General features: G+C 32.5%; 3 protein-coding genes across 6 annotated transcripts; 1 reads left to right on the forward strand and 2 right to left on the reverse strand.

The window, feature by feature from the left end:
• Positions 1-560: 560 nt before the first annotated feature.
• RCN1_4 (calcineurin inhibitor) lies at positions 561-10,609 on the reverse strand (the record flags this gene model as incomplete). Of its 4 annotated transcripts, XM_012943852.3 has the most annotated exons (7): positions 10,476-10,609; positions 10,285-10,421; positions 10,027-10,220; positions 6,936-7,105; positions 4,715-4,775; positions 3,774-3,991; positions 697-801 (listed from the first exon to the last, which is right to left on the reverse strand). In XM_012943852.3, the coding sequence occupies exons 1-7, from the start codon at positions 10,572-10,574 to the stop codon at positions 697-699; spliced, it is 984 nt and encodes a 327-aa protein (XP_012799306.2). In that variant the 5' UTR covers positions 10,575-10,609. The 4 variants fall into 4 exon arrangements, with proteins under 4 accessions (XP_051068297.1, XP_051068298.1, XP_051068296.1 ...); XM_051215119.1 differs by having other exon boundaries at positions 561-801; positions 3,774-4,775; XM_051215120.1 differs by having other exon boundaries at positions 561-801; positions 10,027-10,421.
• Positions 10,610-13,592: 2,983 nt separating this feature from the next.
• TPST1_1 (Protein-tyrosine sulfotransferase 1) lies at positions 13,593-15,779 on the forward strand. The gene is made up of 2 exons (XM_051208119.1): positions 13,593-14,249; positions 15,430-15,779. Exons 1-2 carry the CDS (start codon positions 14,110-14,112, stop codon positions 15,617-15,619), a joined length of 330 nt encoding a protein of 109 aa, XP_051068299.1. The 5' UTR covers positions 13,593-14,109; the 3' UTR covers positions 15,620-15,779.
• Positions 15,780-17,410: 1,631 nt separating this feature from the next.
• TPST1_7 (Protein-tyrosine sulfotransferase 1) lies at positions 17,411-26,560 on the reverse strand (the record flags this gene model as incomplete). The annotated part of the gene is made up of 4 exons (XM_035733105.2): positions 17,411-17,728; positions 24,926-25,046; positions 25,646-25,979; positions 26,434-26,560. The coding sequence occupies 4 exons, from the start codon at positions 26,558-26,560 to the stop codon at positions 17,411-17,413; spliced, it is 900 nt and encodes a 299-aa protein (XP_035589561.2).
• Positions 26,561-26,590: the final 30 nt, after the last annotated feature.

Here is a 26,590-nt window from a genome sequence, read left to right on the forward strand (position 1 = left end):
TACATTAATTAGAATACTTCTAAATATCATATAATTGCATATCCTAGTGATTTAATATATAACATTGTATTACAGCTAATGACGAGTATTTGTCTACAACTCATTCCTAGTTCATAGTTATTCCATTCAGTGAAAGCAGACGATGAAGCACAATCAACGGGGAGCCTGGGATTTATGTGATTTGGCACAAGTTGCTATCCCACTATATCAAGATGATATGATGACAAGTGAAAAAGAGATCTAATGAATTTAATAAAAATAATGACAAAAAACAATGAACATTTGGGAATAGGGCATGAGAATACAGAATGGAAAGCTATATGTGAAGGAATGGTGTAATTCACAATTGAGAGAAAGTTGACGAGCTAACACACCTGTTCCTACGTAAATAAATCTAAATCACATAACTCAAAATTTACATTTCCTGATTGCGTCTATCACACAAACCTTTTTCAAATTACGTGTCATGATATTTTACCCAGGTCTTTAATTATAATGTTAACACATGCTTAAGATGAACTTAATCAACTCAATGCAAATAAACGATAAGAAGTAATAAGTGAATGATGAACAAGATTATTATTTTATTCATACTACCAACAGGATCAAGCGAATAAAAAAAAACAACCAGTTACAAATGAAATAAAGCACTTTCATGCAATTTAATGTTTCGTTTTAATGTATTTTTCATTATAATTAAAGCTCTTCATGTTGTTTTAGCGCATTTCCGTAATTTGTGGCCTGGCTACTGACAAAAGTATCTCGTTTAGCGATAATTTCTGCTTCTGTTAATAATCCATCCTGATAGGTGAAAAAAAAGTAAAGAAGATCAAGATCATATTAATCATAGTTCTGTCCTATCCTTGTTATTTTCATTACCTTGTTGTTATGCTTTACATAATCTGATTGAGAAAAATATTTGGTTGCTCAATTGATAGGAATTAAGTTGAATCAATACTAACCAATAGAGTGAGAGGAAAAATATTTAGAGAGTAAAGCGAATTCATTATATTTCAAGGTTTCTCATCAGCTGCAAACGGTCAAAATTTGCTACTAGGGGCTTATTTTGACTGATATCTTCATGACTTATTTTGAACAAATGAAACTTAAACAAGAAGTTGAAGATTTAACACTCTATAGAAGGTGCGTTGACGAAACATTTGTTATTTGTAATGATATGAATCGTGCCTCACAGTTGCTTTACCAGTTCAATGAAGCATAGATTAACATGGAATTTACGATGGAATATAAACGTAACAATCACTTTTACTATTTAAACCTGAAAATAAACCGAATGAACAATCGAACAATCAAGAAGACCATATTTAGAAAAAAACATGGGCAGGGAAATACTTAAATTATAATAGTTCACGTCTTTTTAGTTATAAATGTTGTTTATTCAAAATCCCATTCAATGCGGCCAGAAGATTGTGCTCAATAGGCAAAATACTAGCAAAAATAGTATACACTGAAGAATGATTTATAGAAAATGGATATCCAAAAACGTTTATAATGAAGTACGGGAAAAACAATCAAAAACGTCTTGGACAAACAACTGTTACCAGAAAACCTGTCTTTATCCTGCTCGAATTCAAAAGTGAAGAGATTTCAAGAAGGATTGACTAAAGAATCAAAGCAGAGCCAAAGAGATGCTTCTCTTTAACATAACTAATTTTAATTTATAACACCAGATATCCCTTAAATCAATCAAAACTAGATCAAAGCTCTATTGAGGTCATCATCAAATGTATTTAAGAATTTACATGTACTTTTAGAAATAAGTATATAGGAAAGAGTGAGACAAGGGTATCAACAAGGTTTTCAGAACATATTTCTCGTAAGTTGTGCCTGAAAGTAAGTGAAATTTTCACAAGTGCGATTACTAAACGTTTGCTGGATAGTAGACACAACATGAATGTTTCAAAAGCTTTCAGAATAATCGACAGGGAACGTATACCATTTTTACTCCGTTTTATAAAGATCGTTGCTGTCAAGAGCCTTTGACATAACCTTTGCATGAAGAATGAAAGTGTGGTACACCTATCGTTGCCATGAATCTAGTTATAGTTATATTTTAACGCATGTCAGTTACATAATCTCTTCATTATGGTTTATAACTTAGCTTAAAAAGTCCCAATGACATTCACTCATGACATTAACCTTGATGCCATGTTACATAGCTGCTCTGATTATCACCCATTTGTTAATAAATTGTTTTTAATTACCATCTCTTTATTATCACTTACAAATTTACCTCCTTCTCCCCTTTTTATGATTTCATTTCTCAACATATAAATACTAGTCAATCTTAACCATTAAGTTATGTATGTTGTTTCCTCGTGTTTCTGAAGTCGTTTCAAACTAAAGTTAGTCAATTATGGTATGTAATGGTATTTTTTATAGTAATATTTCTAATGCAAATTTATTCTGTTTGTAGCTGATGAGAAGCGTTAAAATACAATGAATTCATTTTATTCTAGAAATACTGTTCTTCTAGCTTCATTTACATTTATTAAGGCATTGAGATTTGTGAAACTTATAAATAGATTGATGTCGACCAGAAAATCACAGAAATCCAGGTGTTGTGGATATTATCCACAAGTTTGTAAGTAGTGTGTAACCGAACGTGAAGTCAAAGTTGCTACGGTTGCCAGAAGAGATGAAAAGTTTCACTGCGTTGAAAGCATGGAGTTAGCATAACACATGAAAACCAGACTAGAACATGGTTAAAACTTCAGAACACACCAAAAGATGCAAATAAACAATTGAGGGCTATGTATATGTATTATGTAAATACTTTGTAACCTAGTAAACATCATACATTCCTCCTGCCTATTGTCGTCTTTTACACAGGTAGCACTGGAAACTTATTTATCCTTGAGAGTCAAACCGAGGCATTCCTCATTTTTGTTCAATGACATTACATTGAGATCACTAGTTTAAAAGTTAATTTAAATATTACAATCTTCACAATTCCCCACACTGATAATAATCATACTCTCACTATTGACTAGATGCAGGATGGACCTTTTTGTTTTTGTCAGCTACTGAATGTCGAATTATAAGATGAACTAGATAGTGTGATAAAGCAAGTATAGTATTTTCCGTAAGTATTGTCATTTCATTCTGTTTTTGTGTGGGCTGTGATACTGCCTGGGTGCTCAGACCGAAGCAGGTGGTTTTCTTAGGGAGCCACTCCCCGAGCCTTTGACCTCAAGGTCTAACCCACAAGGCAATGGGGCATTGTGAGGAGATGCAGTCCCATGGTAGCCGATGACCAACGATTGGTTCATACGCCATTTGTTCCCTTGGGGTACTGGAGCCCATATGCACCATTGGTTTGGTATCCGGTTAAAGCCCCGGACACTCGCTTTTCGTTCTCTCATTTTCGTAAACAACACCCCTGCCACGAGAATGAAGTGAGTAGGACTTCCCTGGCAGAGGCTGTATACACGTGGCCGTGTGAGAGCATTTCGGTAGGGAGGGCGGGCCCACCCCACTCTCGGCCATTTGGGGGTTAGAAGTTAAAAGTTACATTAATATTTTAAAAGCTAAATAGTTTGCTATTATTATAGAGCACGGTATAACCATCTACGAACCCAAATAAAATGTCTTATTTTTTCTATCTTTCACAGTGTTTAAGTTAAATGACTATTCAAATTAACATAGAACAGAATCATAACTGCAATTAATCATCCGATCGTTCTGATTTTCAAACTACACGTACACATGTAGAGTAAATGGTGACTTAAAAAAAAACTTGATTTACTTACCTTATTAGTATCAGCATGATAAAATAAATGTTTTGTTTCTGCATCTATTGGATCATAATTTGATGGCATTATCCATTCACCAACTTCTGCTCTATCCATTCTACCATCTTGATTTGTATCTCTGAATCGACGAAATTGACTTCTTTCACGTTCAACCCATTCTGCTTCAGGTTCATTTTCATCAAATGGTGTACTTTGATAAGCACGAGCTAAATCAACTTTTAAAACATAAAATAAATGTCAAAATAAAAATAGAAATCTAATCTCAACATTTATTTTTACATAGAGTTAGATTAGTAGTATAATGATTCTCTTTAATTTAGAGATTAATACTACATTGTAAGAATGCAAAAAATAGCAAGAACGACTTTTCACATAACTGTTCTGAATCCAAAATTTACTTGGTGTTTTTAAATGAAAAAGAGTACAAGACTGAAACCCAAAACTGAGTAGAAACAGCAATAACTGATATTTATTCACATCAGATAAAATTATTAGCCGATTCATTTTCTTCAGTTTATATCCTGAGAATATGATCTGTAATACCTTAGGAATTCATTCAATGCTGATAGTTCTTAGTATATTGAGTAGATATTTTCTGATACCACTACAACTTTTAGTTGATAGTACAAACTAAATTACTCATTTGTAACTGTATTCGAAATCGGTGTTGAATATGATTCCAAGTTTTTACGAAACACAATGGAATATTTCTCTCTTAATTCAAATAAAATGTGGAGAAAACAATAAGAATATAATGAATAATGTTTAAGTGTTATACATTTGTAGAAACTATGTGTGAGCAATTTTGGAGACAAGTTTTCAGTTTCGGTTACCAGCTTTTTGTCGTTTTCTTTTCCCCCTAAAATAATAATGTGATAGATAAGGGTGGTGTTCAGTAAGCTGAAATAATAACCAAATATATTAAATTTTTGTTTTACCTAAATACTCTCTCTCAGATACATATCCATCATTATCCTTATCCACATATTCCAGTAATTCCTATCAAAAGGTAAATAGAAGAACAAATATTAAATTTATATCCTTTAACCAATCAAAATTAAAGTAGTGGTCTTGAATTATTATGTTAGGGAAATTCAATATTGATATTCAGTTTATGAATAGCTTTGTATGAAGTGTTCACATTTAATGCCTAAATTTTATAGGATTGATGGAAAACAAACTACCCAAATTCAGTAATATTCATTAAATGTTATCTTATAGTTTTTGATGGAGTTTTGTTCTCTGAGTTGGATGGTTTGGTTTAGCTTTACACCTTCAAAGTGCAAAGTACTTCTACAAGACTGGCAGGATTCCAATCCTGTACTCACCCTGGATGGTGAGCAGATAGAAGTAGTCGAGAAGTTCGTGTATCTGGGTAGCTGCATAAATGCTGGTGGTGGTGTGAGTGATGAGATCAAGGCACGTATAGTAAAAGCCAGAGTGGCTTATGTTAATCTGAACCATCTTTGGCGCCTTCGTGATGTTAGTCTGGCTGTAAAAGGTCGGATCTACAACGCGTCGGTAAGAACAGTTTTGCTCTATGCTTGTGAAACCTGGTCTCTCCGAGTTGAGGACGTTAGACGGCTCTCTACGTTCAATCATCACTGTCTCCGAAGGATTGCTGACATCCAGTGGCAACACCATGTTAGTAATGCAGAGGTTCGGCATCGTGTGTTCGGGCACAGAGACGATAATCTAATTGGTTTCACCATCTTGAAACACCGATTTCGGTGGCTTGGACATGTTCTACGAATGTCGTCCCAGAGAATTCCACGTCGTGCATTATTTGCCAACTCTGGGACTGGTTGGAAGAAGCGGAGAGGTGGTTAGTGTATGACATGGTGTCGTGGTATGAGAGAAAGCTGCAAAGGACTGGCTTCTGTTGGTCCTTCACGACTCCCTGGTTGGGGTCCGAGAGATGGTGCTACACAGTGTCTAGAGACGTTATCAGATATGGCTCAGAATAGAAGCCAGTGGCGATCCTGCTGTAACCTTCTTTTACTTTCTTCGTAAAAAGTGGTTGTGTCTTCCTTAACTGAAAGATTTCTTCCGATTGTACCTTTTCGTTCCCCCATTTTTACCATAATTATTATTACACCACCTTACATCAATCTCTTCGTTATTATTCTCTCTTTTTTTTCCTTCCCCTTAAATTCTCATTGTTTTGTGTGGCGCATCTATATTTAGCGCACTCTTGTACCAAATAAATAAATAAACAAATATATCCTATCCGTAGGTCGAAATATGTCTACAATTTTATATTCATTCTCGCTATTATACAAAACCGTTCTCATATCACAGTTTCATCATCAAGGAATTCCCATAGATTCCACCCTTCCATCGTTTATACAATTTGAGAAATATACTCAAGTATGAAAGAATTTACAATTCTTTTAAAACTGAGGATAAACGATATAGGGTCGAAACCCACTTTTTATGGTAAAATCCTTTCACATTAAGTTAGTTCAGTTTTCAAAAAAACAAATATGCATAAGGGTTTGATTAAGTTGGTGACTAACTGAATTTAACCCATCAGTGGCCATTTGAAACTAAGAATATTGGGTTCAGGTTTCAAGTTCAATAATAAGGTACAAGGAAATAAAACGGAAGAGTCATAAATTAGGTGAGTCAAGGGTTCTGGACCCTACTGTTAGCCAAGAAACACATTAACTAAAATTTCAAAATCTGTTTTTCGTACGCTACTCTTTTAGCCCTGCGAATAAACAACACTATGGACTGGTTATTTGGGAGAAGTTCACACTAACTAATAAACGTCTATGTGATAGGAGATTCTAAAAGTTGCAATACATATGCACTTTGCTATGCACTAACAGGTTGATGAAAATGAGCGTCAATGGAACGAACAAGTTGGGCTAAATTGATTAGAAGTAAATTATTGATCGAAACTATTCAGACAGGCTGTATATTAGTATATGAAATGCTTGAAACTACAACCACTGTAACTAGTAAACAAAGAATGTCGCCGACATATTTACACCAATAGATCAGTGGAATTTAGCTTTTGTAGTGAAGTTCTTTAACCCATATAATTACTATTTAGATGTAAGCGTGATCATTGCTAAAGTTTCATGATAATCTATTGTTCTTTAAATATTAACACAAAGAATTTATTTATTAGTTAAAAACTGTAACACTTACATCAATAACAGCATCTCTCATATTTGGCCTGTCTTCAGGATGTACGAAATCAGTAAACTCAGTTTTATTTAAACTGTCATCTTTATCTAAATCAGCAGCAACCCATCGTCGTCGATCATGCTGTACAGCTTTTTTATATGATTCAGATGTAGCTGTATCTTTCAATCGTTCTTTAGGGATAAATAATAAATATTTAATTACATAATGTTGGTTTAAAGTATTCACTGTCTTATATAGTTTTAAAAGCAATTCAAAATATAAACAAAGATGGATAGTGGCTGGCAGTGGAATCCATGACGCGCGTTCCTTTCTATTCGGGGCTCGTCAGATGGATGTACCTGCATCTCAGATTTGATGTTCACTCTGGAGCATACGTCTCTACAGGCAGAATATAAGCCTCATTTAAAATAATTATCTAAAACTATATTTTCCACTTATAAAGATAAGAGCCCAGTCAATACTTACAATGATCCAGTTAAAATTCTACACGGTCTCAATGTAAGTTAATGAAGTTATACAAATTATATGTTGTGGTTAACTAATAACTAGTATAACATGATACAGTAAAGTCTGAAATTAGAGAGTACGTAGACGTATACATAACAGTCAAACCAAACCATAATATCCAAAGCATATTTAGTTGTCAGTATGGGGTTAGGAAGGTTGTTGAGTCTTTGATTGAGATGATGAGTTGATGAATGATAGAGCACCATTGAAAAACTGGAAGCATTAGACGGCCGTTTCATCCTAGTATGGGACTCCTCAACAGTGTAAACCCACAACCCTTCACTCGGGATACTGGCTCAGTGATTCAAAGGTTAAGCATTCACTCGTGAAACCGAATGTCCTGGGTTTGAGTCTCGCGTGCAGAATCATGGATGAGCACTATTGAGGAGTTTCATACTGGAACGAAACGGCCATTTAGTGCTTCTAGCTTTTCAACATTCATGATCTGAATATTTATTTGTGTTTTATCGTCAATGATCAAATGATATACTTGAGTCATAAATGTTACCAACTGAAATGAACGCTGAGAAATGTAAGACATTTTATACAGAGATTGTATCATATTATTTGATCAACTATTCCACTGAACAAATATAATAATGATTCTCATGTCATTTTGAATTTAACAACAGTTTAACCATATACTGATTTGATTAAATACGAGATATGAATCATATACACCTTTATCTTTTATGCCAGTTTAGTCATATTTGACTTTGGAATTATTCCAAGGGATGAAAATCATTGAAATGTATTATTGTTTCATTTGTATCTATATACATGTAGACTAATTCATTTATTGATAATAATGCTATTTCATAGGCAAAAAACAAATGGTGTACATTTTATTGGCTTATCCTAATGTATTTTATCAGTGTTTAAAACGATTAGCTTGTCAGTCTATCGATTTAAATACAGCATATGAATTTATTGTTCCTTTACTGCCTACCTAAACAGACAACCTATTCATATGTAAAAGTAACAATTGACTATCTAACCTTTCATAGAATAGTCTCTAAAAATATATGATATATTTCAAAAAGACTGTTTCCTAACTCCATTCTCCCTTATCTATCCCATTAGATTTTTAAAGGAAGTCAAGTATTAAAATATAGTAGCTCAAGTGGATGATTTTGATGGAGTTTTGTTCTCTGAGCTGGATGGTTTGGTCGTAGAGCTTTCATCGTTCTTCTGAACGACATCATCGGCACAGACTTCAGATAGAATTCTGAAGTTTTGCTGATGACCAAATCATCTAACTCAGAGAACAAAACTCCATCAAAATTAAAATAGTCTTTATTTTCACTGATTTAGTTTTTGTAAAGTCATTCATTGAATTTAATCTATTCTTATCACGATGAGATCGAATCGTCATGAATGACTAAGGCAAAATTTTGGAAAACTCTAAATCACGTAGTAAACCTTATAACCTTTTCCTGATTTCAATCTATAAGGTTTATGATTGTCCTCTTAGTTATAGTGAAGAAATGCTTAATTAATATCTCGTTAAAATATCTTCCAATGATCCCGCACATTAATAAACTAAGCCTTATCAGACATATTCGCTAAGTTTTATAAAATGCTGCTCAATACTGATCCAAATGATACAACATTCAATTAAAGTCTCGAAATCAGTTTCAAAATATATGAATTAGTTCCTGGATACGCACTGCTGAGGAGTCCCGTACTAGGACGAAACGGCCGATCAGTGCTTCTAGGTTTTTCATATTGTAATGCAATATCAATTGAATGAGATTTCAATAGTTGAAATCATGATTCAATTGAAACTAGACCACCGTGGAAAACGTTGAAGCACTGGAAAGCCGTTTCGTCCTAGTATATGACTCCCCTCGCAAGAATCGAACCCAGGACATATCAGCCTCGTGCGCAAGCGCTTAAGCATTAGATCATAGAACCGACATCCAACGGTGTTAATGTATAACTTCAACCAATTCACGAGCAGTTGAGTAGTAAGTATGGCTGACAACAATTGCCTAAAGTGATAAGCTTGACTATTTTTAAACACAGACATAACAAGGTTTCCTTTTTAGAACTGGCAACAGTTTATATCAAAGAAAAATGGTCAATTCAGAACCTAATTTTTGTATACATACTCATTTATATACATAAATTTAAATAGTACTATTAGACACTGACTTCTGACGAGGCCGTGATTGCTCATCGTCGAAAAGTCTTATGCTACGATGAAATAATTAACTAGGTTTCTTTGATCTTCAAACGTAATCAAACTCAGATCCTTCTGTGACAAATCCAACCTATATCCATATTATAACTTCATAAACTGTGATTAGATGGTGGTTGGAGGTAGTCGACAGGAAACCCTGGACCCAGGTTTCGTGCTTCTTGGCACTCATCAGCAAGGTGTACCAGTAATCTTAAGGGAACTGGTCCTTACTAACGGATTCGATCCCGTGTCACCCAGCTTCACAGTCAAAGACGTTACTACTGAGCTATCCAGGCCGCTACCAACCTCCTGTAGGACTGAGATAAACTGTTTCACTTATCAATTCACACTCAATATTACACTCAAATGAAAATTAATTTACAAACTTTTAAAGTTTACCTTCTTCTGGACCATATGTTTTTATAAGATATTCTGTCCATTTAATTGAAGACTGATTAGTTGGATTTATATCATTCCATTGACGATCTGTACTGTTTTGTTTCGATTTACTAGCTACATATTCAATCCAAGATTTTAATTCGTATTCCGTAATTTTTTCATCATTATCTTTATCAATTTTTCTAATAATAATCCTAATAAAGCAAGAAATTACAAAGTTGTTTTTTTTATAATTTTTTGTTTTACTCATTAACTTACTTTAATTTTTCTTCACTTTCATTTGGTGTAAGTTGGGAAAATTCTTTAGCAGTCTCTTCACCTAAAAATGCATTATGATCAAATTCAATATCATGACGATCTGGATCATCAATAAAATGTTCTGTATCACGTCGACTCTATTATATTTTGATTATTGTATATAATAATAATTATAATATTTAACAACATACCACTGTTTCTAAATGTGGTTTTGTATAAGTATAATGTATAAGAATTAATAAAATTATATATCTATTGAAGGATAATACCATCATCTTCATCATCAACATTAAAGGTAAAAAACAGGGTATACAAGCAATTCAATATATGTATAAATGATTATTTATCTTAATTTAAATAAATGAAAATTTATTACAATTTGATTGGTTAATATTTTTAATGTTGGCACATAAATTTAGTGAAAAATTGAAATACACAATTATTTTGATTGGTTAAATAATAAAAAAATTCTATTGACCTTAAAAGATGATTGGAAGTTCAATTAGAATGCGATAAATGTAATGATTTTGAAATATGTTCGATTTATTCACTTTCATAGGATTATATGCATATTTCTTTGTGTATTGGGAAAATAGACATTGAAAACATTAAAAATTATATTGTGATATAAAGAATATTTAGTTTGTAAGTGATCGATTAAAGTTGAAATTTCATGTAGGTCAACTTATTGGGTTATCATTGAAGAACCAATCAGGTGTAAGATAAGAGGTTTCGGATTTTAGTGCGAAATTCACTCACCAATTTGGCTAAACAGAGTTTTGCCATTATAGTTGAAATCAGTTCGTAACATTAACCATCAACTGGAAATCATAATTCTTATTCCTCACATTGGTTTTATAACCTTCATTTGCTCTTAGTTATCAGGTGGAGACACTCTCAAGGTCAGTCTAGCGTCGCTCAAAGGTCGTCCATAAATTATAGTTTCAATTTGAGGAATTAATGCATCTCACTGAATAATGAAATTTTAGAAACTTTTAAGAAATAAAGTATCCAATAATTTTTGTTCAAATTAATCGTAAATATTCGACTAAAAAGCAATCTGCATACTCTACATTTTTCTACAGTTTATCACTTGTAAATTCTTCGTCATAATTACTTGTTGTTTTTCTGATAGATTGTTGCCAGTCAACTACCTACAGATTATATAACATTGATAGACAATTGTTTTGAATCAATTCTTAATTCATTAGATTATATCACATATGGCTCTCTGTCTATGAATAATTATGATATCACAGTATGATAGTTTTCAAATACATGTTACAAGAAGTAACGTCACTAAATCTGCAGTATTATATATGCTGTTGTTATCGTATAAGCTTATGTGTGTTCATCGGCAATGTTTGATTATTGTGTCTCAAGTTAATGTATCATTGCATCATTTTGATCAATATTCATAGTTTCGAAATAAGATTTCAATTGAACTGAGTAATTGTATAGAAACATACCAGTCTTATGAGTAATAGTTATGACTCAACAAAGGCTGTTACAAGAACTTATTTCATTGTAGTGATCATCTTTTAATGTATACTTTGAATATGTAACATAATGAACAGAATTTTAAACATTTATCGATGAATTAATATTGCTTATTAATACCAGCTTTGATGGGCTGTGTATACTTTGAGAATTTGAGCACAAGTAAAACGAATATGGGCGATTTGTTTCTAGACGAAAAAACAGCTTAAACTATTTTGCCATGCTACAGACACCCTTGAGTAAAGTCCATAGTGAAGTCGTAGAGAGTATAGTTCAACAATGAAACTGACAACTGATTTGTCCCAATAAAACTTATTCACAGGAGAACAATACCTAATAAATAAATATTATTAGTTGGTAAATTCTAGAAATAAACTGAATAATATCTTGTAAAAACTCCTCATTGAAAACTTTGAATCAATCATAGAGCCAAGTCTACATCGTGAAAATTGGTTTAATAATTTCGTATATGCATATAAATATTACTGTATATTAAAGTAAAGCTCGATGAAGATCTAATCGAAAACAATTTTGTTCGCTTATATATGTTGTTCTAAATTTTGAACTAATCATAGAGCCAAGTCTACATCGTGAAAATTCAAAGGGGAACAAGGAAGCTGCTAAATCAATAATGCGAATAGAAAAAGAATATATTCAAATTCATCCAGACGGAAAGAAGATAAATTCAACAAAGTAAAAGTATTAATTTTTCGAACGACATGAGGGAAATTATTCATAAACTAAAAGAAAAATGTTGCAAAAAAAGAACGAAAAAAGCGATAGAAATACGGAATAAAAATATAAGAAAAATAATATTGATCAAAATAAGATTTTGTGGAGATTTTATTAATTTAATAGTTGAATTCATGTATCGATTAAAGCTAGACAACCATTGAAAACCTGGAAGAAATGGACGATCTCGCACGTGGACAGTTACCATCTAGACTACTGAACCGGCATCAAATGGTGTTAATGTATACCTTCGACAAATCAGCGAAATTGTGTCACCGTCTATAAATTAAGCTATTAAATTACTACAATCTCCACATAACACGCTATCCGATAACAATAATAATCATGTGCTCACTAGTGAATATCTCCATAAGTTATTTCATGGAGTTCCAGTGAGAAGCCGTGATCAGTAGGTATTCAATGAGTCTGTTGGGAGACAGTTAATTACTGAATGCAATGGTAAACCCTAGCACTTTATTCAAATAGTGAATTCAAATATTAAATCACAGCAATCTCCACAAAACACCCCTCATCATAACATTCGATATCTCAATTGAGAATTATCGTTTCATCAGCAGATAATCAGGAAAGACATTTCAATAAATAGATTCCATAGTTTATAGTAGCCAGAAATATAATTTGTGTATCACAATTTAAGGTATAACAACTTATTACAATCACATTTAATCTCCTCTCTGTCGATGAATACATTGTATTTATCTACAAAATCAGAGAAAGCAACAATGATTACATTCAATTATTAAAGTAAATCCAACTGATAAACCTGCTCAATATCCACCTAATTACAGAAAAATACAGCCAAACTGCAAACTGGACATTTTGGAAGAGTATAATGATGAGATCATCAAATTTTCAACAAACAAACACGTTTAGCATTAATCATAACATTGAGGATTTGGACATCAGATTTAGGCAAAATGAATTATATGAGTAATTCAAACCAAAAAATGCCAATGAAAAACACACCTATAAATACGAATCACTTTCATATTGAACAGTTCCATCCCAAAATAAATCAATCTTCCTAACAATGTTTTTCAATTTCCCTCTTCGAAAATTATTTCCCGTACTTATTTCTGTTTCATCGATATTCTACTTATTATAAATCAGTAGTCTCAGTTGTATTTATCAATTTGTGTCATTTGGAAATCTTAACGAGTTACTTCTTCAAAATAAACGAAAGTACGTTAAGATTTACTTCACTACTTTTAATTTTTACGAACAGATTTCTGAATAATTGCTAGGCTAAATCTCCCTCATATTCTTCAATTCAAACTTGATTTGATTTGAACCACCTTCCCATGTTCTTTTAATAGTAGATTATTTTCCATTAAGTAATTCATAAACACTTGACTCATCTTTTCATCACTTCTATAATTCTAGTCAGTCCTGCATTTATAACCATAAATCCGTGTTTATTATTAAAACTTTCCCATGACAATAGTTCCAGCTATGTTTGCTTAATCTGAATAGTTCACACTTGAGTGTCTTCGTATTCCGACTACAATATACATTTGGCAATAAATCTCCCCACATTCACATAAACATATAAAAACATGACGACATTTTCTAATGTTTCACTCAATCAATCACTCACCAGTTCAAAATCTCTTCAGCCTTGTATCATTTACGATTGCTTATACATTAATTAACAATTACACTTTTTCATTTTTAGACTTTCTCGAATTGCCATGGGATGAAAAACTACTTAAGTATGTAAAATATTCTCTTGATAAGTTCATATTAAAATGATAGGTCAGCAGAACGATTTTTGCATATGAGAAATTATACTGAAGCAAATAAGATAGAAACTTTCTAAGTAGGAAATAAAATTGTTACATGGATATCTCAAACATTGAAGAATAGGGAGAAGATATTGTTCAACATCACATTCAGCTATATTAAACAAGAAATTTCCAGTTTCAATGATTCATGAAATGCTTAGAAGATGAGGCGATAAAGGTACTAATCAATAAATCGAATGGACTGAAATAGGTAGTTGTGAAATTTGCAGACGACATGACAACCAGTTAGAAAGTTCACTTAATATTGATGAGAATTCCAATAAACTAACAGTTACTGATTAATGTAGAAAGGAATGTTTTTATTAATATGTAAAAGCAAAAAGTAAAAGAAATACCGTAAAATTTAGAAATCGATGAAGAAGAGGGAAAAAACATGTCATTTGTATCACACATACGTCACAGCCATGATGATGACGAACTTAGGGTGAGCAAACATATAAATAATCAGAGCTTTCACAAGTCATGTTTCACACCATAGCTTTCGTTACATTAACGTGTATGTGGAAGAAATGCACGTAAAAAATTAGGTTATTTTAGTAAAATATAGAAAAGCATCATTCATATTTATGTCCAACCAGTTTTCAAATCCAACATTCGTTTTTCTATGTCATTTGATAAATCATTTCATGATGTCCATTTTCACTAAACACGGTTAAGTGGTTTACAATCCAGTAGCTATTCACCACAGTTTCATCACTACTTCAATCATGGATATGCGATATCACTTGTGCAGACTGGCACCATCCTACGAATATGAATGTGATTTTAACACACAATCATACTATCAAACTAACTTCTAGAAACTCAAGTCACGTTATGCAAACTCTCCTCCTTCCATCATGGATAGTTGCAATAAATAGATAGTTGTTCATAATACGTCCTTCATTTTGAAAACAACATCAAATCAGACTCAAATGAATCATTACAAAGCAATCAGGTGCCACGTGTATGGGAGAAACTACTTATGAAACAGGAATATTCAAGGCAAAACAGTTTAGTTTAGACATGATTTACTTTGAACATATTTAATTTGTTCTTGCATTACAATTTAATTTGTTTCACGTTATTTCACATATCGAATCCGCAGATATGGAACTGACTCCAGTCGAACAGATCAACTAGTTCACAACAATTCTCTAGATGCATGGTCAAAAGCAAATTCACTCCTATCAGAAGAACACATCGAATTCATGAATGAAAATTGTTTGGCACTAAAACAGTTGGGTTATCTTACAGATGAAATCCCACCGAATTATGCTACAATCTGCAACATCTAAACTATTCTCAAAAAAACAAATAGTCAGTAACAAGTTGAAATATGATACCTTGAATTTGTATCTATGAGAAAACATCTCTATTCATTAGTGTGCATTGTGTGTATTGTGTTTATTGTGTTTACGTAGAAACTGTATTTTTGTACACATTGATGTAATAAATATGTGATTTCATGGGAAGAAATAGTCGTTTGACATGTTACAACACAGGGTTATTTTCTAAGATAAACAATAAATAAATTGTATTGATTTACCAGTATTGTCACTAAGCGAAATCATTTTCGTTTCGGTGAAATAAACGACAAACCGACTCACATGAAAAGCTTCCTTCAACAATCTTCCTTCAAACATGAATGGAATAACGAATTAATAGATTGAGAATTTACAGTTATTACTGAAATAATAACAGAAATCTGGAACATTAATGCCAAAAAGAACAAGTATTCACTGCCCTTTCTAATGATCACAAGAAACAGGAAAGATTCATTAAAATCATTCTGAAAATCAACCCTTCAATCAAGAGGAAAAGCAGAGAATTAATCTGTTTATATAATTTCAAATTAGAATGAGATGTAGCAATTACTATGAGTATACAACATGAACTTGGTTAAAAGTTAATTTGGATACACATAACAAATATTGTTGAGTCAATGACCCAGGAAACTCCAAAATAATTGAATAGGAGATGATAGGTTATCAATTCACAGTGAAGACATTTCTCGATAACTAAGATTATAAATAATCTCTAATGATCAGTAAGCAACTAGACACTTCAGTGATGAAGAATAACGTGAGTTTACAATCAAGCTACATATAGAACGAAGAATTGTGAAAAATTAATTCGAAAAACTACTGATGCTATCGAACAGACGTAATAAGGGAAAAGTAATTTGACACTGTGATAGTGAACACTCGAGTATTTAGTGATAATTCGCTTTCGTTACATAAGAGATTACTGGGAATCGATAGGGCAATGACAAATAAGATTGACATAATTAATGCATGACATGCAATACGACCATATTCAATATTTGAATACGTCAACTTACTGACCTGTTACAGAAACGTGTTTCGAATAGTTCACTAATGTAAGGACATTATACTGTACATATTACAGTATAGAGGATATTAAATGAAATCAAAGGTAGGTTTAAATATTTCGTGTACGAATTGAAGTACAATGGTAAAAATAAATCAATCCACTTAAAATATATAAAAGTTAAATGGTCTTCCAATTCATAATAAAATCACAGTACCTGATGAGAAACAAACCGCTCAAATACGAACTAAATTGTCTGCAATGCAACATCAACCTTCATAAAATATTTCCATTTTCCAACGTCAAAAATAATACGAACTAATGTAAACTAAGAAAACTACGCGAAACATCTAGGTGAAAATACGCAACATACACTTTATAATATTCTGTTGTCATTTCATCCATACATTACATGATGGATATCAACAATTCAAAAGTAAATAAAATCACACAATGTCGAGCACGTCTCACACATAATATCAATCCATGAAATGAATTAAAACGGTCTAACCGGTTACAACTATGTACCTGAAAATCATATCCAGATATGATTTCAATGCCAGAATATTCAGTGGAACAATCGTTTTATTCACTAAATCCAGATCAGGAAGATAAAACAATGCAAGTAACAGTATATGTATATTTATTGACTAGGGTACAGACATTTAGCTGTAGTCATCAATAGCTGAATCAGTGTAGAAGTATTACAGAGCCTAACAGCAGTCATAATTCGTCACATAACACTCATCTCAGCATCATTTTTTCGTAATGTTCACATCGTCTACAACAGGCTCGTCCACCACTTCCACATCCTCCGTTTTCTTTTCACTCTTCGCTCCTACCGGATGAACCTTAAGATCGTCCTCCTCATCCTCATCCTTTTCATCATCATGATTATCTTTGTCTGCATTCTTCACTGATTTATCAACCTTCGCATGCTTCTCCTTTTCAGCAGTAGCGGTAGTAGTGTCATTTGCAGCAGCACAAACATCATCATATAACACAGTCATGCAGAGTAGAAACAGTGCCAACTTGAGGAACATGATAGAATAGTTGAACAGATTGAACGTTAACTACAAACGAAATGATTTCACCACTACACATAAGCATATATATGTACGTGTATATCATATGGACACACCGAATCGATGGTAAATCGAACCAACTAATGTTAGTGTATGAAACGTGCAATTGAGCATTTTTGATCAAAATATCTGAAAACATTTATTGGAAAACATAGTTGTCATTCTCATGAATCGATTTGACAATCAAAAATATTTTTCACCCTACAATGATTTTCTATTGTTTTTCCACTAGTAAGTTCAGTCTTTTGTTCTGAATAGAAATCGCCATGGTAAGGCGTGCTGAAAAGACTTTTGGCGTCAGTATTTTATGCTGAATATTTGATGTTTAGTTTATGTCATATTCATTTTGTTTGATAATTTGGGGCACCTAATTTTTATGAGGTGTTTCCCTATATATATATCCAAGTTTCATCGTTTTTCCACTATATATTAAGGTTTATAAAAATCCAAATTAATTAATTCTTTCATACTTCAGTGTGATCGTCTTGACTGGATGAGAGCGGCTGAAGTAGCAAAGCAATCGAGAGGCATGTAAAATATCATTAAACAAAATGAATATGACAAATATAAATCCAAAGTCAACTTCAATTACAGATATGAATGCGAATGTACCTCAAGTAGCAAGTATGTGGGAAGAACTGAAATAGTTTCTATTAGCTTTTCTGAACATATTTCTCGGAACTTACGATTACAAGAAAGAAAAGTCTTCACAAGTTCAAGTGCAAGGCATTATATGTTTTCCACCAGACCGATGTAAGCAGAAGAAAAGCGTGACTAGCTCTTCTCTGACATGATGATAAATGTTTGATAAATAATCCTTAATAATTTTTCAACGCTCTTTCTTCTCTATTTCGCTTTCTTATGACTTTCTGTTACATAATCATATTGATGTCTACACATTGTTGGTCAGCTTACCAATGGGGACTAAGATTTTTTAATATCACTTTAATTAAGTAATTCAAAGGAAAGAAACTTCTTGAAAATTTTTGATCGGTTATGTGGTTCATCGACCTCTCGTGATCCAGTATATTTAGAAACAAGTTCGAAGACGATATTTTTCGTTTCAACACTAGAACATTAATGTCTGTGGTTGGGTGTTCTGTTAAAAAGATTTTCAAAGTACTCCATTGAACAATGTGTAATATGTTAAATTACATTCTACAGTAACGTTGAACGAACCTCAACCAACTAACCACAAGCACAATCGTCTAATCTGAAGAAACCGTAGACATAAACTAAACATCAAATATTCAGCATAAAATACTGACGCCAAAAGTCTTTTCAGCACGCCTTACCATGGCGATTTCTATTCAGAACAAAAGACTGAACTTACTAGTGGAAAAACAATAGAAAATCATTGTAGGGTGAAAAATATTTTTGATTGTCAAATCGATTCATGAGAATGACAACTATGTTTTCCAATAAATGTTTTCAGATATTTTGATCAAAAATGCTCAATTGCACGTTTCATACACTAACATTAGTTGGTTCGATTTACCATCGATTCGGTGTGTCCATATGATATACACGTACATATATATGCTTATGTGTAGTGGTGAAATCATTTCGTTTGTAGTTAACGTTCAATCTGTTCAACTATTCTATCATGTTCCTCAAGTTGGCACTGTTTCTACTCTGCATGACTGTGTTATATGATGATGTTTGTGCTGCTGCAAATGACACTACTACCGCTACTGCTGAAAAGGAGAAGCATGCGAAGGTTGATAAATCAGTGAAGAATGCAGACAAAGATAATCATGATGATGAAAAGGATGAGGATGAGGAGGACGATCTTAAGGTTCATCCGGTAGGAGCGAAGAGTGAAAAGAAAACGGAGGATGTGGAAGTGGTGGACGAGCCTGTTGTAGACGATGTGAACATTACGAAAAATGATGCTGAGATGAGTGTTATGTGACGAATTATGACTGCTGTTAGGCTCTGTAATACTTCTACACTGATTCAGCTATTGATGACTACAGCTAAATGTCTGTACCCTAGTCAATAAATATACATATACTGTTACTTGCATTGTTTTATCTTCCTGATCTGGATTTAGTGAATAAAACGATTGTTCCACTGAATATTCTGGCATTGAAATCATATCTGGATATGATTTTCAGGTACATAGTTGTAACCGGTTAGACCGTTTTAATTCATTTCATGGATTGATATTATGTGTGAGACGTGCTCGACATTGTGTGATTTTATTTACTTTTGAATTGTTGATATCCATCATGTAATGTATGGATGAAATGACAACAGAATATTATAAAGTGTATGTTGCGTATTTTCACCTAGATGTTTCGCGTAGTTTTCTTAGTTTACATTAGTTCGTATTATTTTTGACGTTGGAAAATGGAAATATTTTATGAAGGTTGATGTTGCATTGCAGACAATTTAGTTCGTATTTGAGCGGTTTGTTTCTCATCAGGTACTGTGATTTTATTATGAATTGGAAGACCATTTAACTTTTATATATTTTAAGTGGATTGATTTATTTTTACCATTGTACTTCAATTCGTACACGAAATATTTAAACCTACCTTTGATTTCATTTAATATCCTCTATACTGTAATATGTACAGTATAATGTCCTTACATTAGTGAACTATTCGAAACACGTTTCTGTAACAGGTCAGTAAGTTGACGTATTCAAATATTGAATATGGTCGTATTGCATGTCATGCATTAATTATGTCAATCTTATTTGTCATTGCCCTATCGATTCCCAGTAATCTCTTATGTAACGAAAGCGAATTATCACTAAATACTCGAGTGTTCACTATCACAGTGTCAAATTACTTTTCCCTTATTACGTCTGTTCGATAGCATCAGTAGTTTTTCGAATTAATTTTTTCACAATTCTTCGTTCTATATGTAGCTTGATTGTAAACTCACGTTATTCTTCATCACTGAAGTGTCTAGTTGCTTACTGATCATTAGAGATTATTTATAATCTTAGTTATCGAGAAATGTCTTCACTGTGAATTGATAACCTATCATCTCCTATTCAATTATTTTGGAGTTTCCTGGGTCATTGACTCAACAATATTTGTTATGTGTATCCAAATTAACTTTTAACCAAGTTCATGTTGTATACTCATAGTAATTGCTACATCTCATTCTAATTTGAAATTATATAAACAGATTAATTCTCTGCTTTTCCTCTTGATTGAAGGGTTGATTTTCAGAATGATTTTAATGAATCTTTCCTGTTTCTTGTGATCATTAGAAAGGGCAGTGAATACTTGTTCTTTTTGGCATTAATGTTCCAGATTTCTGTTATTATTTCAGTAATAACTGTAAATTCTCAATCTATTAATTCGTTATTCCATTCATGTTTGAAGGAAGATTGTTGAAGGAAGCTTTTCATGTGAGTCGGTTTGTCGTTTATTTCACCGAAACGAAAATGATTTCGCTTAGTGACAATACTGGTAAATCAATACAATTTATTTATTGTTTATCTTAGAAAATAACCCTGTGTTGTAACATGTCAAACGACTATTTCTTCCCATGAAATCACATATTTATTACATCAATGTGTACAAAAATACAGTTTCTACGTAAACACAATAAACACAATACACACAATGCACACTAATGAATAGAGATGTTTTCTCATAGATACAAATTCAAGGTATCATATTTCAACTTGTTACTGACTATTTGTTTTTTTGAGAATAGTTTAGATGTTGCAGATTGTAGCATAATTCGGTGGGATTTCATCTGTAAGATAACCCAACTGTTTTAGTGCCAAACAATTTTCATTCATGAATTCGATGTGTTCTTCTGATAGGAGTGAATTTGCTTTTGACCATGCATCTAGAGAATTGTTGTGAACTAGTTGATCTGTTCGACTGGAGTCAGTTCCATATCTGCGGATTCGATATGTGAAATAACGTGAAACAAATTAAATTGTAATGCAAGAACAAATTAAATATGTTCAAAGTAAATCATGTCTAAACTAAACTGTTTTGCCTTGAATATTCCTGTTTCATAAGTAGTTTCTCCCATACACGTGGCACCTGATTGCTTTGTAATGATTCATTTGAGTCTGATTTGATGTTGTTTTCAAAATGAAGGACGTATTATGAACAACTATCTATTTATTGCAACTATCCATGATGGAAGGAGGAGAGTTTGCATAACGTGACTTGAGTTTCTAGAAGTTAGTTTGATAGTATGATTGTGTGTTAAAATCACATTCATATTCGTAGGATGGTGCCAGTCTGCACAAGTGATATCGCATATCCATGATTGAAGTAGTGATGAAACTGTGGTGAATAGCTACTGGATTGTAAACCACTTAACCGTGTTTAGTGAAAATGGACATCATGAAATGATTTATCAAATGACATAGAAAAACGAATGTTGGATTTGAAAACTGGTTGGACATAAATATGAATGATGCTTTTCTATATTTTACTAAAATAACCTAATTTTTTACGTGCATTTCTTCCACATACACGTTAATGTAACGAAAGCTATGGTGTGAAACATGACTTGTGAAAGCTCTGATTATTTATATGTTTGCTCACCCTAAGTTCGTCATCATCATGGCTGTGACGTATGTGTGATACAAATGACATGTTTTTCCCTCTTCTTCATCGATTTCTAAATTTTACGGTATTTCTTTTACTTTTGCTTTTACATATTAATAAAAACATTCCTTTCTACATTAATCAGTAACTGTTAGTTTATTGGAATTCTCATCAATATTAAGTGAACTTTCTAACTGGTTGTCATGTCGTCTGCAAATTTCACAACTACCTATTTCAGTCCATTCGATTTATTGATTAGTACCTTTATCGCCTCATCTTCTAAGCATTTCATGAATCATTGAAACTGGAAATTTCTTGTTTAATATAGCTGAATGTGATGTTGAACAATATCTTCTCCCTATTCTTCAATGTTTGAGATATCCATGTAACAATTTTATTTCCTACTTAGAAAGTTTCTATCTTATTTGCTTCAGTATAATTTCTCATATGCAAAAATCGTTCTGCTGACCTATCATTTTAATATGAACTTATCAAGAGAATATTTTACATACTTAAGTAGTTTTTCATCCCATGGCAATTCGAGAAAGTCTAAAAATGAAAAAGTGTAATTGTTAATTAATGTATAAGCAATCGTAAATGATACAAGGCTGAAGAGATTTTGAACTGGTGAGTGATTGATTGAGTGAAACATTAGAAAATGTCGTCATGTTTTTATATGTTTATGTGAATGTGGGGAGATTTATTGCCAAATGTATATTGTAGTCGGAATACGAAGACACTCAAGTGTGAACTATTCAGATTAAGCAAACATAGCTGGAACTATTGTCATGGGAAAGTTTTAATAATAAACACGGATTTATGGTTATAAATGCAGGACTGACTAGAATTATAGAAGTGATGAAAAGATGAGTCAAGTGTTTATGAATTACTTAATGGAAAATAATCTACTATTAAAAGAACATGGGAAGGTGGTTCAAATCAAATCAAGTTTGAATTGAAGAATATGAGGGAGATTTAGCCTAGCAATTATTCAGAAATCTGTTCGTAAAAATTAAAAGTAGTGAAGTAAATCTTAACGTACTTTCGTTTATTTTGAAGAAGTAACTCGTTAAGATTTCCAAATGACACAAATTGATAAATACAACTGAGACTACTGATTTATAATAAGTAGAATATCGATGAAACAGAAATAAGTACGGGAAATAATTTTCGAAGAGGGAAATTGAAAAACATTGTTAGGAAGATTGATTTATTTTGGGATGGAACTGTTCAATATGAAAGTGATTCGTATTTATAGGTGTGTTTTTCATTGGCATTTTTGGTTTGAATTACTCATATAATTCATTTTGCCTAAATCTGATGTCCAAATCCTCAATGTTATGATTAATGCTAAACGTGTTTGTTTGTTGAAAATTTGATGATCTCATCATTATACTCTTCCAAAATGTCCAGTTTGCAGTTTGGCTGTATTTTTCTGTAATTAGGTGGATATTGAGCAGGTTTATCAGTTGGATTTACTTTAATAATTGAATGTAATCATTGTTGCTTTCTCTGATTTTGTAGATAAATACAATGTATTCATCGACAGAGAGGAGATTAAATGTGATTGTAATAAGTTGTTATACCTTAAATTGTGATACACAAATTATATTTCTGGCTACTATAAACTATGGAATCTATTTATTGAAATGTCTTTCCTGATTATCTGCTGATGAAACGATAATTCTCAATTGAGATATCGAATGTTATGATGAGGGGTGTTTTGTGGAGATTGCTGTGATTTAATATTTGAATTCATGAGTCGATTGAATCTGGACTTCTATGATAAACCGGAATGCACTGAATAGCCGTTTCTTTTTATCATGTACCTTCTCAGTATTGAGCATCCATAACCCGCAGACGTGACTGCAAGTCACTACATTCGGTCGCGCTCGCAAACGTTTGAATTCCAAAGCACTGTGCCGGCGTCTAATTTTTTCAGTGTATAATTTCGATCAATCCATGATATTGTGCGCCCGTCCACTATTGCTTTTTGTAGACAACTTCCTTTACAATAGACGCGGTTGAAATCTTCTGGTCACGTTTTCTCACTAGAACACCATGAAATAAATCTTGAAGACAGTCACTAGTGAGCATATGATCAGTGTTATCGGATAGCGTGTTATGTGGAGATTGTAGTAGTTTAATAGTTAAACTCATGGATAGTGGCTTAATTTCTTTGATTGGTTGAAGTTATAGATAAACACTATTAGATGCCGGTTCAGTAGACTAGATGTTAATCGTTCGTGAGCGAGACCGAATGCCCCATTTGTAGCATCTTGTAGTGCGGGATCGTTGATGAGCAGTTCTGAAGAGTCCCATACCAAGACGAAATGGCTGTCCAGCTTTCCAGGTTCTCAATATTGGTGTGGCTTTAATAGACTCATGAATACTGAAAGCTGTAAATATTAATGACATACACTTAATAATGTACTTTGGATTAAGTAATCAGATGCCCAAATTAAATTGGTGGGATTCTAAGCAGAATATATATATATATATATATATATATATATATATATATATATATAGTTGGTGATTGTTTTTGTGTATACTTAGTAAAGTTACGAAATACAAATATGTACTTACGGAGAACTTTCTGGATTTCTCTGAGTGGATTCAATACTAAACATTCATAACATACAGTTAAACATTTTTCACTACCAATGTTTTCACAATCCTCTAATGTTTGTGTTGTTACATCATCCCAAGTTAAAATTGCTTCTGTGATATTTTCAGATGTATAATTAGAATTGATGTTTCTACTGAAAAATAAACAATGAAGGGATGAATGTAGATTTTATTTGTAGATTTGTCTTTATTAAACATTATCATTAGATTGATAATAATGGGGAATATTAGTGGATAAAATAATTCCATTAATATGTAATTATAATAAATATAATTATGAATTTGCAATGACTAAACTCTTTAGATTAACAGCTAATGAAGCTGTTAATTATGTAATATATCATACCTAAATGATACAATCACTTTGATGGAGCTTTGTTCTCTGAACTGGATGGTTTTGGTCAAGACCAACAAAATCACCCACCTGAGCTACAAATCTTCTCCACCATTTCAAGATACAATGACATTTTATCATAAGCATGTTTTTATAAGTTGTGCTGTGTTATATTCTTGAACATTGCATGTTATTCATAACGAACCCCAAAGGAATATTAAAATCAGGGCTGAATCCCATTGTGTAGAATGTGTAACTCAACTTATAGAAAATGGAACGTCACTAATGTAAACTCATAACTCTGTAAAATTGATCAGCTATATGAGATTAATCACCACTGCGTTACAATTGGTCATTTTAAATATATATAAAGCAAATTAAATTTACTTGAGAACTTACGCTATTTCTGAAGCAATAGTGGCTCTTCCATCTTGGACGATGTGAATAAACTTTCCTTTTGGAAACAAGATATTTAAGTCTTCAAGATAATCAAATGATTCTAGATCACTGTGGCATAATCTAGGTGTCCTTGGACCCATTTCTTTGATTATTGTTGCAATAAATGCAGCCACAGCATTGTTTAACACGGCTGCAGTGATACCAGATTCTACTAATCGCTCCATTGAATGTAGTCTGTTCTTTCTGTATCGCAATAAGAATTTTGTTATAATTGGTTTAGGTCTGCAACGAACCATTGAATGAGTATCTAGAATATTTCCCATTAGATCAGTACCTGGAAAAATATTATAGGGAAGTGATCAGATTAACGTCTGATTTCCCAAGGCTTGTAATTTCTTAATGGTACTGACATTTAAACGTTTTTTAGCAAATAACTATCGGTCCTTCGCCTGGAGCCCATCTGGGGTTACTGCCGGTCTCAAGCTCGGATAAAGGAGGAGGGTTGAACATAAAGTTAGCGACCTCATTCCATAGAAAACTAACTCGCCAAAAACACTAACCAGATGAATGAAGGATTGCTCAGAACAAAGTTGGGCAGAGAATGCTGGTGAGTGTCTATGCTTCTCCATGAGGAGTAAGAGGAGTAACTAATGAATTTCAAATATTATCATATTGGTCATAACTAGTTAAATCAATGCATGTCATTATTGAATTGATATATTAACAAATAAAATAGTATGGCAGTATTTACACTTTTATCAATAACATAATGAATAAAACTAATCTACCTGTATTTGTATGACCTCCAATAAATATAAATGGTAAATCAGAAACATTATATAGATTACTTTTCTTTTCTATCCTTTTATATAAAGTTTGACAATGATGTTCAATGGAATTGAGTTGATTCAACATAAAAAATCCTAATATTATCATAATTATATA

This window comes from Schistosoma haematobium, chromosome 2 (assembly GCF_000699445.3).
Source record: "Schistosoma haematobium chromosome 2, whole genome shotgun sequence".
NCBI lineage: Eukaryota > Metazoa > Platyhelminthes > Trematoda > Strigeidida > Schistosomatidae > Schistosoma > Schistosoma haematobium.

What these genes read in the sequence shown, in the direction of transcription:
- TPST1_1 (XM_051208119.1), top strand. Translation starts at nt 14,110, where the DNA reads ATGTTTCACTCAATCAATCACTCACCAGTTCAAAATCTCTTCAGCCTT. An exon ending in TGGGATGAAAAACTACTTAA is followed by an intron (nt 14,250 to 15,429) that starts GTATGTAAAATA and finishes TCGAATCCGCAG; the next exon opens with ATATGGAACTGACTCCAGTC.